The sequence below is a fragment of the Cebidichthys violaceus genome, unplaced genomic scaffold, assembly GCF_023349555.1.
Source record: "Cebidichthys violaceus isolate CVI_PGR_0920_01 unplaced genomic scaffold, fCebVio1.0.p SCAF_44, whole genome shotgun sequence".
NCBI classification, from domain to species: domain Eukaryota; kingdom Metazoa; phylum Chordata; class Actinopteri; order Perciformes; family Stichaeidae; genus Cebidichthys; species Cebidichthys violaceus.
Genome location: NW_027176639.1, coordinates 314,749 through 330,563, shown reverse-complemented (window position 1 = coordinate 330,563; position 15,815 = coordinate 314,749). Strand labels below are relative to the sequence as shown.

Here is a 15,815-nt window from a genome sequence, read left to right as displayed (position 1 = left end):
CTGCGGTGACTGAAGTGTCCGTTATCGGTACGGCCACAGCTCCCGGTGAATATTCAGCATGCTGTCGTGCAACAACGCACAATTCCAATAATTAGTTCTCTGAAAAATAAAGCTAAATATTCTTGAAGGGGCCATGAATAGACATGGGCAGCTTAAGGGTGGGAAAAAAATGTGGTTGGTGCATTGACGTCCAGTCATTTAGCTTTTACAAAAAAATATTCACACCACCAGATAAGTTTACATTTTCAAGAAGATCTTAAAGACATTGTTGCGTTGGTCTTAAAGGAATAGTGTCTCTTACCACAATGTCGATCAGCAACCACTCATGTCTGTGTGTTGATTGTAAAGTTACAGCTAGAAGATAGTTAGCTTAGCTTAGCATAAAACTGGAGCCCAGCTATTCCCGAAGACACAGCTCCCGTCAAACAACAAGGTGTCGTTTTTTTTTTTTTACATTCTGTTTTGTGCACAGACTGAACAAACAAGATGAAATGTTTCGGTGCTCTTTACAGCTGGTGGTAGACAGATTTCTGTATCTTTGGACAGAGCCAAGCTTGCTATTTTCCCCCATTTCCATGCTAAGCTAAGCTAAGCTAAGCTAAGCTAAGCATCTACTTGCCGTAGCTTCATAGTTAACAGACAACCGCGACAATGGTGTCAATCTTCTCAGCTCACTGTAGAGGGAATGCGCATGTTCCACAGAACGTTGAACTGTTCCTGTACTATTCCCTATTGTTTTAACTTGAACACAAAGAACAAAGCTTGTGCTCTTTGCTAGCTTGTCTTTACATATCCAGTCATGGAAATTAATGGAATCTCCAGCACTGGCTTTTATGTGTTTCTTCATTAAACTGAACGTGACGGGACGCCTCCGTCCACACAACGACCGTCGGACTTCTAGCCGTGCGCTCCCTGTGACGTTCGCCGGGGTTAACGGAGGTCTTCATCGTGGCGGATGATCCGGCTCCCTGCGCAGCTAAAGCTTCCTGAGGTTGCTCTCCTAAATAAGCGTGTTTCTCGTCGGGCACCCCTGCAGTCATCCAGAGGGCTTGTTCTGCTCCGTCTACCCGCTCTGGTGCCTGAGGGTAGAAACACTACTGCTCCTTCACACACACACACACACACACACACACACACACACACACACACACACACACACACACACACACACACACACACACACACACACACACACACACACACTCCAGCAAACCTGGACACGTGCCAGGCTCCATCTCTGTGGCCCATTCCTTCTTTCTCTTCCCTTTATTAACCTCCATTCCCGTCCTCCTCCTCCTCCTTCTCCTCCTCCTCTCCCTTTTTCTGCTCTTCCACTCCCTCCGCCCCTTTTCAGTCTGTTTTAAATTGCGTGTGGAGAAATGTGAACTAAAAATACGCCAGTGATAAACCCAATTATCTGTCCTTTTTCACGCTACACGCCCAAATAGCTTAGAACATGGGACAGGCTGTGCGCCAAAATACCAGCCTTCAGTGTGGATCTCTATGTGTTTGTAGTTTTAGGTAGTACAGTAATCGTATCGACTGCTGTTCACTACAAATCGACTGAATGCACCGTTCACCCTTACTGTAAGAAATTGAAATAGATTTTTTGAAACAATTATTAATCTGGACCAGAGAAGTATTGTGTCTTCTTCAGTAGCAGAGAGCGGAAGATAAAGTTGTGCCAGTGCAGCAGTAGGCTGCTCCCTGATGATGACCCTGCAGTATTACTACTTTCTGAGTTTCCACTGTGTGTTTGTGGCTCCTCCAGATATCGCACGCCTGGCATGATGGCTTAAGTCAGCTTGTCCCACAGGATAACCCACTTTCAGCAGCACACACTACTTGATCGCTGTGCGCTTCAGCTTGTGTGTGTGTGTGTGTGTGTGTGTGTGTGTGTGTGCTGTCTGAAGATGACCAGGAAGGACACCAGCAAAGAAACACTGCAATGAGAAGCGAACGGCCGACTTTTCTGTCCTGTGAACGACACTGAATATTCAAACCGTGTAAAAAAAACATCCCCGGTGTTAACAGTACATTAGGTCTCTAATTACACTCCCCTTCCTCTTCTGCCACCGCAGCGATAGAATACAAGATACCCGGCTTTGCAGACGGTAATGAGTGCGATGCTCTTAGACAGCACTTGTGACGTACTAACAGAGGTTTGAGCTCGTTTGAATATTCCTCCCGCCTGTGGCTCGAGTACACGAGTGTCAGGTACTCAACAGTCAAAGTATTGCCAGACTGGTGAGCTTCAGGATTTACACCCATCAGTTTACAGTCTCCTCACACTGAGACCTTTGGAGCTCAGTTGATTTGCACGACTGTGAAGACTGTACGTCACATATGGGGACAGGTTTCCGGACTTTAAACCAGTAATCTGGGAGTTTTATAAATAATCTGGGGCAAACATTGGTGTCCCCAATTTGATTCATTGCAGTTATAGTCAGCATACATTTTGGACTACATGCGGCAGACCCTATGACATTTACTGTCCCACAGGAAATTAGTCTTGCAAGACAAGCATGTGTGTGTGTGTGTGTGTGTGTGTGTGTTCACGTTTGGCTTCGGCGTAAAATATGTTGCCTGCTGCGGATGTAAATCATAGGTGCACTCGCACACCCTAGTGCGTGTTTAAAGACACACAACAGTGCACTGACACTGTAGAGCTATAGATCTATACGTGGGCAGAGTCGACCACATTAGTGCTTTCCTTAATTAGACAAATGAACAGATGTGTTTGTGTAGGCGTTTGTATTCGCTCTTCCACCTGCATGTATCTGTATGTGTGTGTGTGTGTGTGTGCATTAAGCTGATAATCCCTCGTTCAAAAACAAGCTTGTTGTTGGCAGTGCTCTTCAGATTTCATGTTGACACGAGCAGATGTGTCGATATATCATTTATTTAAAGTCTTTACTGAGGTCTGAACATACACGTCTTAAGTGTTGATTGCTTTTATTATTATCTTTTTTTTTTTTTTTACATTTCTTGAGAATTTAAAAGGATAGAAAAGATTTGCTCTCATGTGAAAACTTAAGATTCAGTGGTTGCAGTTAAGCCACCATTGAATCAATAAAAAGACATTCATTCCATTACTGCCAGGCTTTGTAAACTAGTAAGAGTACGCTAGATTTAAGCAACCCAGCACCAGTGTAGCCGTCTCTTTTCCAATGAAAGGGCTAGTAGCTCTAGCGCCAAAAGTTCGCTGAATATAGTCAGGAGCCTGTTCCTCCAAAGCCACTCCCCCAAAAACAAAATGGCTGTGTTCGTAGTCCTAGCTGTCGAGCTAGCAGCTCCAATCACTGCGTGCTTCAGTCTGAAATGATTGGACAGGCTTACGTTAGTACTGCCACAGATACTGGATTTTTTGTTGTTTTTTTTAAGCAGATTATCAACAGTTCCTTTTAATAAATTGTTCATTTCCCTATGCACATGCGCAACGGAAGGAGCCATTGACGGCCCCACTCCCCATAAAGTCAATGACCATCCTGCTTGACCATTTGAGCTGCAGCCACCCAGTTCCATTGAGATTGATTGAAACACATCATTTAGGCATCCTTTTTGATTTGCACAAAAGCTGCTGGAAAGATCCTCCTGTTGAAGTATTTCTTTTGCACAACTATGCAGAGCAGCTCACATTAATTCCCCTTCAACACTCTCATCTAGACTACACCCAGATTTCCTCCTTATCCATTGGAGAACTTTGCTGTTTTAAGAAACACACACATTTCTACGTTATTCTACATCGCAACCAGGAAGAGCATCAGCAGACTGCAAGCCCCGGACATATTAGCAGCAACTTTTATGCAAAAAAAAAAATCCTGACCTACTTTTTTGTTTTGGAACCTAAGAAAAAGTTGTGGTTGGGCCACAGCTGTCGGCTAAATAAAGTACACATACTTGACAAGTCCAAACTGTGTTACATGTTCTACTTATAACCTCATGTGATGAACTGATGTGTTGTGTCTTTATGATACGTTTCACTTGTGTCATGCATTGCATCATGGTGCAACTAGTTGGCTAATCTTTGATGTGATTTCCCTGGATTGCAGCTGCACTGAACCTCTCTGAGAGTCACGCCTTCTGCTTCGTCCACGTTGCATCTATGACCTCTTCACCACTCCACCGCCGCTCTTCTTTCTTTTTTTTCTCTCTCACCGTATAAAGAAGACGGCGATATCCACCACCCTGCCTCCTGGAAGCTTCCAGAAGCCTCCGATCACCGCCGCTCCATTAAACCCCACCTCAAATGAGACGGTGATGTCGGGGAGAGAATAAGAAAGGCACAATCCAGATTTCATTACGCGGAGTTGAAAATAAAAGCACTTCTCTCGCGGGGTCAGGGGATGTGGTGCAGATATGCGCGCGTGAATAATTCAAGATGGTCTAAAAGTTCTAGCGAGGGAGATAGATATTTTTATATGTTGTGTTTCACTTAAGGCAGAGAGATGGCACCAGCGTAACATTGGATGGATGAGAGCAGGTGCAGTGGGGGGGGGGGGGGGGAATGTTGGAGGTATGTGAGGTGAAAGGAGAAGGGCGTCGGGAAGCATGGAAAGGAAGGAAATATATATTCAGCAAGTAAGTCAAATTGATTATGAAAGAGGACAGAGAGGAAAAGAAAAAGGAGGACTCCAGACTGATAAAGATATTTCGTGTAATGCTGGGATGACGGCTGAAAGGAGAGGGAGTGCAAAATGGAGCGATGTGACGCCGTGGAGAGAAAGGAGGATGACACTAATGGCTTTTGGGCTCGGTGCATCCAGCTTTTATGAAGAAAAAAAAAAAACATGAATTAAACATCGCCCAGGGGCAGAGCAGCGTTCGCAGGCCACGGTGCGTCACGCTAAACAGTCCTGGCAGAAACATCGATTCTCACCGAGTTCCTCCTTTTTCAACCGCTTCGCTAATACGGCCGGTGAAGACAGGCGTGTCGTGACGCCACGCTGTGAGCTCAGCGCTTGTCAGATGGCGACAGCAACAACAGCAAAAAAAAAGGAAAAAAAAGCACATTATCCCCAGCATGCTTATTCTGTTGCTCGTCTATGCGTTTGGGATTCGACTCGGTAAACTCCTCACAATGAGCAGGAATGTACGACGTTTTGATGGTTTTACTTGTGTTGGAATGAGGCGATGCTGTTTGTTGTGACAACACTCAGATGTTGTTGTGCGATTTGTCTTCATCCTCGGTAATATTGCCTGAGGGGGGGGGGGAGAGGCCTTGACGTGAAGTCTGTGTGTGTTTAAGCACCGGTGTAAATATGGCTACATATGCTAACAAGGATATTTATATCCCACGTGCCACATCTGGTAGAGTTTCACCAGAGGCAACCGGCCTCTTTCACTTAAATACCGTGATTGTGATGTCGTAATCGCTTCGCCCAGTCTCACATTGCGTTACTTACATTAACCTTTGTAATTCATTTAATCATAAATGAAACTAAATTGAATATGATTTTTGGAGTGTTGGATGAATGTCAGTGATTTGTTGCTGTTCCTGGATTTTCTATATATGGATGCAGTTTGTTGAATAATAGGTCACACATTTCAACAAACTAAAACATCTTAAACATCATTTGATTTTCACGATCAAATAGAAATAAACTAGTAAGCGTGGATGAATACTTAATAGGTCTACCAGGCACAGGCCAGGATTTAAGTAGTTATTAGTATTTTGTTCTGGAAAGTCACAGGACTAAGTCGGTAGTGTGTTAGTGTGTCCATCGGCCTATTGTCTGATATTAAGCCCCTATAGCTAGTATAAACAATTAGAATAAAGCTGAGCAATAAAAATACATCCTTAAGTTAAACAGAACTGAGGAGGTTGTGATGGAAAAAAAGTTCAAAAATCACTCCATAGTGCCAAACTACGTAACACAAATGTGCACGTGTGTGTGTGTGTGTGTGTGTGTGTGTGTGTGTGTGTGTGTGTGTGAGAGAGAGTGTGTGTGTGTGTGTGTGTGTGTGTGTGTGTGTGTGTGAGAGAGAGTGTGTGTGTGTGTGTGAGAGAGTGGTGTGCTTCCATGTATAAGTGTCAGACACACACACACACACACACACACACACACACACACACACACACACACACACACACGCCCAACCATGTCTCGTGTGTCTCGTTCACTTTCTACCCACTCACTGAAGGTTCTCGGCTCAGCTCGGCTCAGCGTTACTACCTTAATTACTTTGTTTGATGACGTCAAACCAAGCGTGGAAAAATCGCGGGCTAAAATTAAACACAATCAGCGCGATATGCGTGAGGCCACCTGGGGAGCAAATAACACGAGCAGCGTCCTCAATGAGACAGAAGCGATGGTTCAGAGCGGCTCAACTCTCCTCCTCAGCGCAGCGCAGTGCTGCAGTTTAGTGGCTGGGGAAGGAAACAGCATGCCACGCGCTCGTCTCTAATCTGGGATTCAGCCACGCAAACAATCTGCAGTTGTGCAAAGATTGTACTTTAACTCATTGGGACACTGACACGTGTTTTAAAAAAAAAACCCTAATCGCGTCATGCAACAGAAACATGGTCTAAAATGACAACAGTAAAGTAAGTGCACGTCGGTAGAACGCAGCCGACTTCAGCACCACCGACAGCTCTCGTTGACACTCATTGGCGCTGTCCGCGGTGCTGAAATCATCTCTCTCTCCACACATAGCAGGCAGGGCTACAGATCATCCAGTCCTGCATTTGACCGTCACACGAAAACTTTCTACCACGTCTATCAGCCGGAGATCGGAGCATTTACACTGCCGACTACTGACCTTCTTAAGTCAGACACTGTTCTGTTTTATTATTGTATTTACTGACCTTTTTTTTTTATGGCTCAGCCACAAACAAATTAACGAGCATTTGAATGTGAGTTAAGGACATTTTACTCGATATTTGTTCTGTTCAAGCCCAAAGAAAACTACGTCGCCTTTAGATACCAGAGCCGGACATTTCTCCTGAATACAGGCTGAATGTTTGTTGTGTTTACAGATACATATTCTCTTCATCCGCGGAATCAAATTACGCCTTTTTTTTTTTAATCCTTCAGCGCAAAGTTAGGGCGGCTCTTTCCTCCCCGCGTGGAGTCCGTATGGATGCGCCAGAGGGAAGCTTTGCGCTCATAGGGGAGGGACGAACGAAGTCAAGTTCGGATCAGATCAGGAAGGGGCGCACCGGCAGAGCGAGACAGACGGTACCGGGGGAGAGACGCACGTTTTCATGCCATTACGCATTATTTATTTCGCTCATCGATTGAACAGACAGAGTTTCTTCAGAAGAAAAAAAGAAAAGTGAAGAGGATCCCTGAAACGACACAGGGGGGGGGAGATGGAGCCGGCGGCGAGATGGACTTTGCTGCTTCTTCTCGCGGGTTTGATGGCGCGAGGTAAGCAGGACGCACGCCAGCCGTCTATGTGATGTAGTTTTGATTATGTCAGATGCGTATTCATTTCAGATGTGTTTGGTTTGAAAAGAGTAGGGCGTGATAAGGTGTGAGGTTCACGCGCCAGCGACTAGACAGCTAACTTGGAGATGTTGTGATGGGTCACTTAAACGCGTTTTAAAAATAACTTTGTCTTAATATTTCAGCTGTGGGAAGTCATTAATAGCGTTATTGAGTGTCTGTCCAGTGCAGCAAAGACAAATAAGTTCCTCTGACTTTAGATCAATAGTCATCGATAATCAGTCTAATAACTTTCCTTCAGTTTGGTTGTTTTGAAAAATGCTAAAATAGTCGTTAAATTGTCCAACGATTTAATGCCAAACGGTCAACTTCAGCCTCGTGAAGCGCTTTGAAAAATTGTTATCTATGTCGTCATTGTCGTGTCATATATCCACGACTCGGTTCCGCGTTAACTAGGCCAACACAATGAAATGCGGAAGAATCCGAGAGATGAATTTAGATGAATGCAAATTTAGTTTTGAGGCGCGAGTCGTGAATTAGGGAAACCAAAACAGATTAGAATTTGTTTACAGGATCTGTTTTCCTGTTTACGGCTGAGTGTGTGTGTGTGTGTGTGTGTGTGTGTGTGTGTGTGTGTGTGTAGGGCCTGTGCCACCACTGTGTTATGCAGACAGAGGGCAGACAGGTTTCTGCAGGATTTTAATGAAAACCTTTCTCATTGTCACGTGACTCTATGGATAAGTCTTGCAACCATATTTCATTTTACCCCAATTATGGTATGAATAACAGAGTACTGCTTTAGGAAAAGATAGAATTATATTTTGAGTGAGAATATTTTTGTGAAGTGTGGTCATTTTAGGTTATTTTGATGGATCCTCAATTTATCAAAAATATAATTTTTGGGGTATAAGTTGTGTTTAGCTGGGTTAAGTTTAGTAAGTCAAGATCAGGTGGGAGTCATATATGGTTGTATTGATGGTGGAGATTAGAGCTAGGTAAAAAAAACAAAACTTTTATATATATGTATATATACACATACATATATATATATATATACATATATATATATATACATATATATATATATATATATATATATATATATATATATATACTTTTTCAAATAAGGTAGAATAAGCAGCTTTGTCTGTAGACATTGGGTTGGATAAGGAAGAGAGGGACAGAGGGAGGAAGACAAGATTAATGGAAGGAAGGAGGACAGGGAGGGAGGGGGAGGGAGGAAGGAAAGGAAGGAGGAGAGGAGGAAGGAGGGACTTGGTATTATTGAAATGCACCCAGACTTAATCGTTGTCCGCTGCTGAGGCGGGGATGTGACCTGGAGCCTCTCTGGGGAATAGAAGAGATACAGAGGCGGTAATTACGCCGCGGCATTTCAAAGCAGCAACGTCAACATCTGCTCTAAAGGCGTAAACAGCAGCTATCTGATTTATGCGAGATGGTGCAACGTTTATGGTTTATCAGGCTCCACACACATATTTCATTCCGTGCATGACCCTCTTGGCTGAGGGGGGTGTGTGTCTCTGTGTGTGTGTGTGTGTGTGTGTGTGTGTGTGTGTGTGTGTGTGTGTGTGTGTGTGTGTGTTTGTATGTGTGTTTCCCAGAAGCCACGGTTGTATTTAAATCATTTGTGAATGTTTGTGGAAAGTTGTGAACCTGGATCTCAATATGTACGTGTAATAATGGATTCAACACACTGCTAGAGACAAAGGGACTTCTGGGAATTAAGCAGCACCATCTTGACAACTACCGGGGTAACTGGTGTTTACTGGGGGGGGGGGCAGCTATAGTAGCTAATGTTTGCCAGCTGGCAGGCTGTGGCTGACATCCTCCAAACATTCAGTCTGATGGTGAGGATCTATTTGTGTGACGGATTTTACAGTTGTGTGTACAAATCTCACTGCACATTGAACAATTGTTTGACATCATTAGAAATAGAAGTACTCTCACGAATTCACAAATCTGAGACCGCTTAGTAACTAGAGTACACTTACAATTCAAAGCCTATAATTGCGGATGTTTTTTCATCATTATAAATCTACACATCCACACATTTAAGAATTCTGGAACACTTACAAATCTCAGTTCACTTTTTACAGATGTTTTCACACAATCGTAAAATAAGTAACGCACATTTGTGTTGATAAATACTTTCTGTGTAACTGTAATCTTGCATGGATTACAGTTTTAGCAGACCATCAACATAATAAAGAAACATTTCTTTAGAATTATTATTATGTGCAAAATGTTATAAACTGTCAACATATTTTAAATCTTTGATATTTTTTTCTTTCTAGGTTCAACTTGTGTCAACTAAAACTAACATCTTTCTGGTTAAGTTTAGTCAAACCAAAGTACTTTAAGTTAAGGTGAAAGAAAGATTGTAGTCGTGATTAAATGCAGACAACAATGTCTCCTCTAAATCAGCGTTTTTACATCTCTGTAACATATTTGGCAGAGCGAGTTAATAGAACACCAACATGTTCTCCACATCGGTAAACCAGAGATGCGCTCTGTTCATTGCCTGCACCGTCACCATGTGAGGGACACCATTACACTACCAGACCGTATACTGTAGCTACAGCGTTAGCCTCATACACGTCTCCAACCGATATGCACATCAAGGCCCCCAGTGAAAACACACAGAGACGGAGTAAACGGCACGGACACATGTACAGTGTTTCTGTTGCTTCTGGTGGTTTTTCTAATGTGTTACCTCAGCCTGGATGTACGCTCACAATGCTGTCCCTTGTTTTCAAATGGAAGCTGCTCTCTTAATGCGTTTGAATGCATGACTGATGATCCAGTCAGTGAACTGTGGCGATGAGACGCGTGTGCGTATGTGTGTGTGTGTGTGTGTGTGTGTGTGTGTGTGTGTGTGTGTGTGTGTGTGTGTGTGTGTGTGTGTGTGTGTGTGTGGTAACAAGGCTTATATCACAGTAGCATTTATAGAGCAGAACACAGAGCAGAGGGGGCGTGGTTAAACGCAATCTGAGTCACACTGCAGCGCCGCGTCGTCCGACTTTTTTTTCCACGAACACCCAACTTATCCTCCTGTTTCACCATTTCACCCATAAAGCTTGGGAGCCTTTTTTATTTCCGTGAAACCACACTTCCATTTTAATCATTTTCTAAACATAAACATGTTTCACTTTGAACACTTTTTACAGAAGCATCTTTAGTGTAATATAATGTTATCCCAAAGAGGACACATTTCTGATGCCCACTTTTTCTTGCTCTGGCTTCTCTAAAAGGATAGATAACGTTTCCTAAACCCCAGACTAAGGCCACTTCAGGGTCTCATTTACACCCAATTACCAAATAAATTGTACATTTCTAAATGAGAAAATCACTGTTGAGATATTGAACTACAAAGGCTGAATGACTCTTTTACATGAAACATATTCAAATTCATGTAACCCACTTTTTTGGGGGGGGGGGGAATGCGCCTTGAGGGAAAGATGTGCAATTTCTATTTGATCTGCTCATTTTGAACGTGGGGAAAAAAAAAAAAAGTTAATTTTCTTTCCGCATGAGAATGTGTTAGAGCACTGAGACATGTGCGGTCTTCTGTGAATTCCATAAGGCTTTAAATAGTGTTGTATTAGACCTACATTAGAGCTCATCTGCTGGAAAAAAAAAGACAGAACGAAAGAATGTGAGAAAAGAAAACACACACACACACACACACACACACACACACACACACACACAAACACACACACACACACACAGTCCTATCCCTGCTCCACTATCTTACGTTCTCTGGCTCTTTGCACCCCTCTCCACACTGTCTCACCCACCGATCTCTCCGCTTCTGTTGCTGTCATCAGCTCTCTGCTTCATCTTACTCGACTCCGTCTCTGTCTTTTTCTGCCGTCTCTCTCTCCCTCGCTCTCCCTCGCTCTCCCTTTCTCTCCCTTTCTCCCCCCTTTTAATCTCTGTCAGTGGACTTCAGCTCATTTCAACTCAAAGGAAACAAACAGTATAAAGCAGAGCGTTTAGTCATTCCTACAGTGTTTAGCATACACACACTGTGCATGATGAAGATATTAAAGTGAAAACACACTTTCTCTTTCACCCCCCCCCTCTCTCTCTCTCCCCCTCTCTCTCTCTTTTCTTCTCGCTCTCACTCTCCTTTAAAAGCATTTGCATGCTCAGGGGAGAATGAAGGCTAAATGGCTCTCTGAAAGTATCCTCTCAAACAGACTCTTCCTCTCCATCACTCGTTATCCGTCCTTCTCCCTCCTCCTTCTTCCTTCACCTCACGCTCGCTCTTCATCCTCGTCCTCTTTTTCTGGTTGGGTTGACCTCCTGACCCTCTTGTCTCGGGTGCATTAAATATCTCACGGGATCTATATTTTAATGAACTTGATTTCTAAGTGTTTTTTTTTTTTGACAGATTCTGCATAGCTGGTTGAATAATTGATACTCTAACACTTGAGTACATTAACTGTACACGCTGCAGAGTTTACTCTAAACTCACAACTCTCCCATCCGGCCTTCTATCATCAGCTGCAGCCGGCTTCTTTTAAGCTCAACCATTAGCAATACAGTCATGTCAAAAGACACATCAGACATGCTTACTATGTTTGAATTACCAGGACAGAGGAAACAGATTTGTATTCATTTCAAAAATATGCAACTCAGCTGAATATGACTTCAGACGCCGTGGGTCTTGAAGCCCAACCCCTGTTTTTTAAAAAAATGAATATTGAATGTGTCAAATGTCCAAATTGCATCAAATTCGACACTTAAAACAAACACTGGACTTTCATCAAGGAGACCACTGTTCGCGTTGCAAGCGCGAGTAAATAAAGTTCAGTTTTTGCTGGAGGAAACGACAGCTGTCGCTCACAGATTCGATCAACTCCTGCTAGCTAACTAATTCATATTAACTGTGAGTTAGTTAGTTATTTAAGCATCACAAAATATATGATTTCTCTTTACTAGTATTAAGTTTTGTCTTCGGCCTTCTCTTTCGTTGTTCTACTTTGTTTCTCATCACTTTACCTTTTTGCCACGTGACATGCTAATCCTTGGATTATGAAATCAGCCGCTGAAAACTGCCGAATGAGATGGGTTGACTAATAAGAGAGAGAAAGAGAGAGAGAGAGAGAGAGAGAGAGAGAGAGAGAGAGAGAGAAAGGGGAGGAAATGTGACAAATTCAGATGAAAGTGGGTAAAATCTGAAGCTCATTTTTTTTCATAATTGGTTCTTTTATGAATCTCAACGTGAAATGTATCTGACCATGTTAAATGTGTGTGTGTGTGTGTGTGTGTGTGTGTGTGTGTGTTGGGTTCTGTTTTGATCAAAGAGCTGGTTTAATCAGTGGCAGAGAGCAGCGCTGCCTTTTAAATATAAGCACCATACAAGTCCATCTAATTTCTCCACTTCGTCTCTTTTATCTTCTAATTAAAATGACCTTTTTTTTCCATCCTTTCTTTCTCGCTTCTCTTCTATTGTCTTCTATTTTTTTTTTGTGCTTTTTCAAAAAAAAAAAATAATACTGCTGTCAACATTGTGTATTTGAATTTTTTTTTTGTGGATTAGAAGTGTTTGGTCCCATCCTCCTCTTAAACTCTATTTAGCATAGCATTTGCACATGCTAGGCAGCTACTAGACAGACGCTATGAAGTCTGGATTCTCATAATCTGCTGAGTGACATCTTAAGAAGGCTTTGCTTTCACTCTCCTCTCTTCTCCTTCTCCTCGTCTTTGTGTTTTCTTATTTCCCTTGTCGTTCTCTCTGGAGGGCTGTCGCCAGGAGTTCACAACCAGCTGGGTTTTTCGGTGTCATTGTTGTCTCCATGAACAGGGTTATCTCTCGCCTTTGAGCGGAGGATCTTGATGTAATAGGGTCAGCGCTGTTTCATCATCGGGATTTCAAGGCCCTTCTCCAAAGAAGTCCATAAGATATTTTCTCTTAAACTCAGTTTGGCTGGTTTTAGTCAAAGGAGTATATATTTAAAAAGAGGTCAGAGGGAAACAACAGAAGTACCTTCAGTAGATCTGCTGACATCTTTGTCTCACTGCTTCCCATATTTCTTTGTCTTTGTTTGTTGCCTTGCTTGTCTGTTTTTTTTTTTTCTCGCTGTCTTTATCTCTTTTGCATGATCCCTCTTCAATGCAGCGCTATCCTGCATCCTCGCCTCCATCCAGCTGCCCGACAGAGAAGAATGTGGTATTGATCTAGATGTGTCACAGGGTGACGGGGAGTCGAGCTGGATGTCTGTGTGAGAACTCCAGAGGAGCACTGGGGAGGGGGGGGAGAGAGTGGGTGATCACCTCCACAAATGGCAGAAGTATGTTTTGTTGTGACTCAGTTTGGCCTCAGAGCAGCCAGCTGTGTGGGGAACCTTCAACTTGTTCGTCTTGGTAAAGGGTGCAGTCGCTGTTATTTAAAGTCGTAACTAGATTCCAAGTTGTAATCCTTGTCGCGGTCGTTTAGTCTGTTTCCTGTTTGATTTTAAAAGTTGCTCTCACCATATGTCATGTTTTGTTTTACCGTCTTCCTTTGTCTTTTTCCCCTCCCTGTTTTCCACCACGCCTGACTTTCATTGGTGAATCGGTTCCTTGTGTATTTAGTCTGTGCGTTAGCATGTTTCAGTGTCCGGCTATCTGCTAGTAGCTTGTGTAAACATCCCAGCCTTGCTCCTGGTGTTCAGCGCTTAAGACTATTAGGTTTTTGGATGCTCTCATGTTGCCTTGGCTTGACCTGGTCTAGTCAGTGCATCCATTTCAAGTTAGCCAAGCCAGGTTGAGGAGGTTAAACCAGGTGTTAAACCAGGTGTTAAACCAGGTGTTGAACCAGGTGTTGAACCAGGTGTTGAACCAGGTGTTAAAACCAGGTGTTAAACCAGGTGTTGAACCAGGTGTTGAACCAGGTGTTGAACCAGGTGTTGAACCAGGTGTTAAAACCAGGTGTTAAACCAGGTGTTGAACCAGGTGTTGAACCAGGTGTAAGTAATTTGGATAAAGGCTTTAAACACATAACACTGAGTAGGCTGGTCTCATCCAGCATTTGTAGCAACATCTGTAGGAAAAATAATGCGCTGTCATTCGTAGAGATTCCACGAAGATCGCTGTCAAATTAAAATAATAATATTAAAATAGGGCAAATAACTGTGAGAAGACACATTGGTTTATTTGGTCTAATTGGAGTGCCTTCTGAGTGAACAGATAAGGCTCAGGATTAATCAAGCCTGGCTGTTAGCCCGCTTGATTAATCCTGCACAGAATAAATCTCCACGGTAATTTATGTGCGACTGCTTTCATGAAGCCGAGTCACGGCTAAATTCAGTCAGGATAACTGGAAAATCCTGACTTAATCCGCTATTTAGGGTTTTGTTAAATAGCCACCCGTTGTTCACGACTGTTTCATACAACATTTAAAACTGACCTGCTGTCAGAAAGATCCAGAACATGACTGGTGTCTCGTATTATCAATGCTTTTTTTTTGCAATGTGTTCAGTAACACTGAGTGTATTCTTTAAAGGAACATAAATGAGAACACAGAATGGGGAGGAAAAGCCCAGAACATCAGCAGGCGGCTTCCTCTCACAACTCGATTCCTCACCTGGGCTTGAAAAAGAGACGAAACCTTTCATCACTTCATCTCCTGTCCTCGGGCTGCAGCCTTCAACTCCTCTGCACTAAGTTAAAATAGCATGCCGTGCATTTTTCACGAGGCAGACATGCTGATATTGTGCCTCAGGCCTTCCAGGGCTCCATTCCTGGATGATTAGTAAATAACACCCTTCATGTCGTGGTTATGTGTACGGACGTTACATCTTGTACTCATACAGGCTGAACACCCTCAACTGCCAACACCTAGCGAAGAGGACACTATTATTATCTCCATTGAGATGTTTCACTTGGTTGTATACCACCTGACCGTAACTCCTCCTACCAAACAGAAAGCCTGATACTCGTACTGCACATGAATTGCAACGGTGCTCGATCAATCCATGAATTCTGGTTAGTTACCGTGGTTTCCAGAGATGACAATAACTATTTAGACTGAAATGAATTAGTGAACCAATGATCCTGAAGAATTAACGAAAAACAGACACTAGTGGGCGTGTCTGCTTTGTGCTTCCTTACCTTAACGGCTTTCAGTGGTGTGACGCCATTTAAAGAAACAGACCCAAAAAAGTTCACTCCTGTCGCTGACTTGTTCAAAGTAGAACTTTTAACTCTGATGATCTAAGCAGAGGAGTTATAATCCCAAGAGACTTCTTTGTAGACGACTCATCAAATACCATGAAAGTTACAAACTTAAAAGACGTAGATTGGGTGTATTTTTTCCTCACAGTTCTCTGATTGATTAGCACCGCCGGTATTAGCCTTTCAGAAATCTACGACTTCTTAGAGACAATTATATTTAGCATATTTAGCTTCATC

The 15,815-nt window shown here is 43.0% G+C and overlaps 1 protein-coding gene across 2 annotated transcripts in view; it reads left to right on the top strand.

Annotated features, from left to right (window-relative positions):
* Positions 1 to 7,153: 7,153 nt before the first annotated feature.
* The window catches only part of LOC137886534 (neuronal acetylcholine receptor subunit alpha-3-like), an 18,577-nt gene continuing 9,915 nt past the window's right edge, over positions 7,154 to 15,815 (top strand). For both annotated transcript variants that reach the window (XM_068729025.1, XM_068729024.1), the window contains exon 1: positions 7,154 to 7,373. In XM_068729025.1, coding sequence (XP_068585126.1) covers positions 7,316 to 7,373 — 58 coding nt within the window. In that variant the 5' untranslated portion in view covers positions 7,154 to 7,315. The remainder of the gene's footprint in view (positions 7,374 to 15,815) is intronic.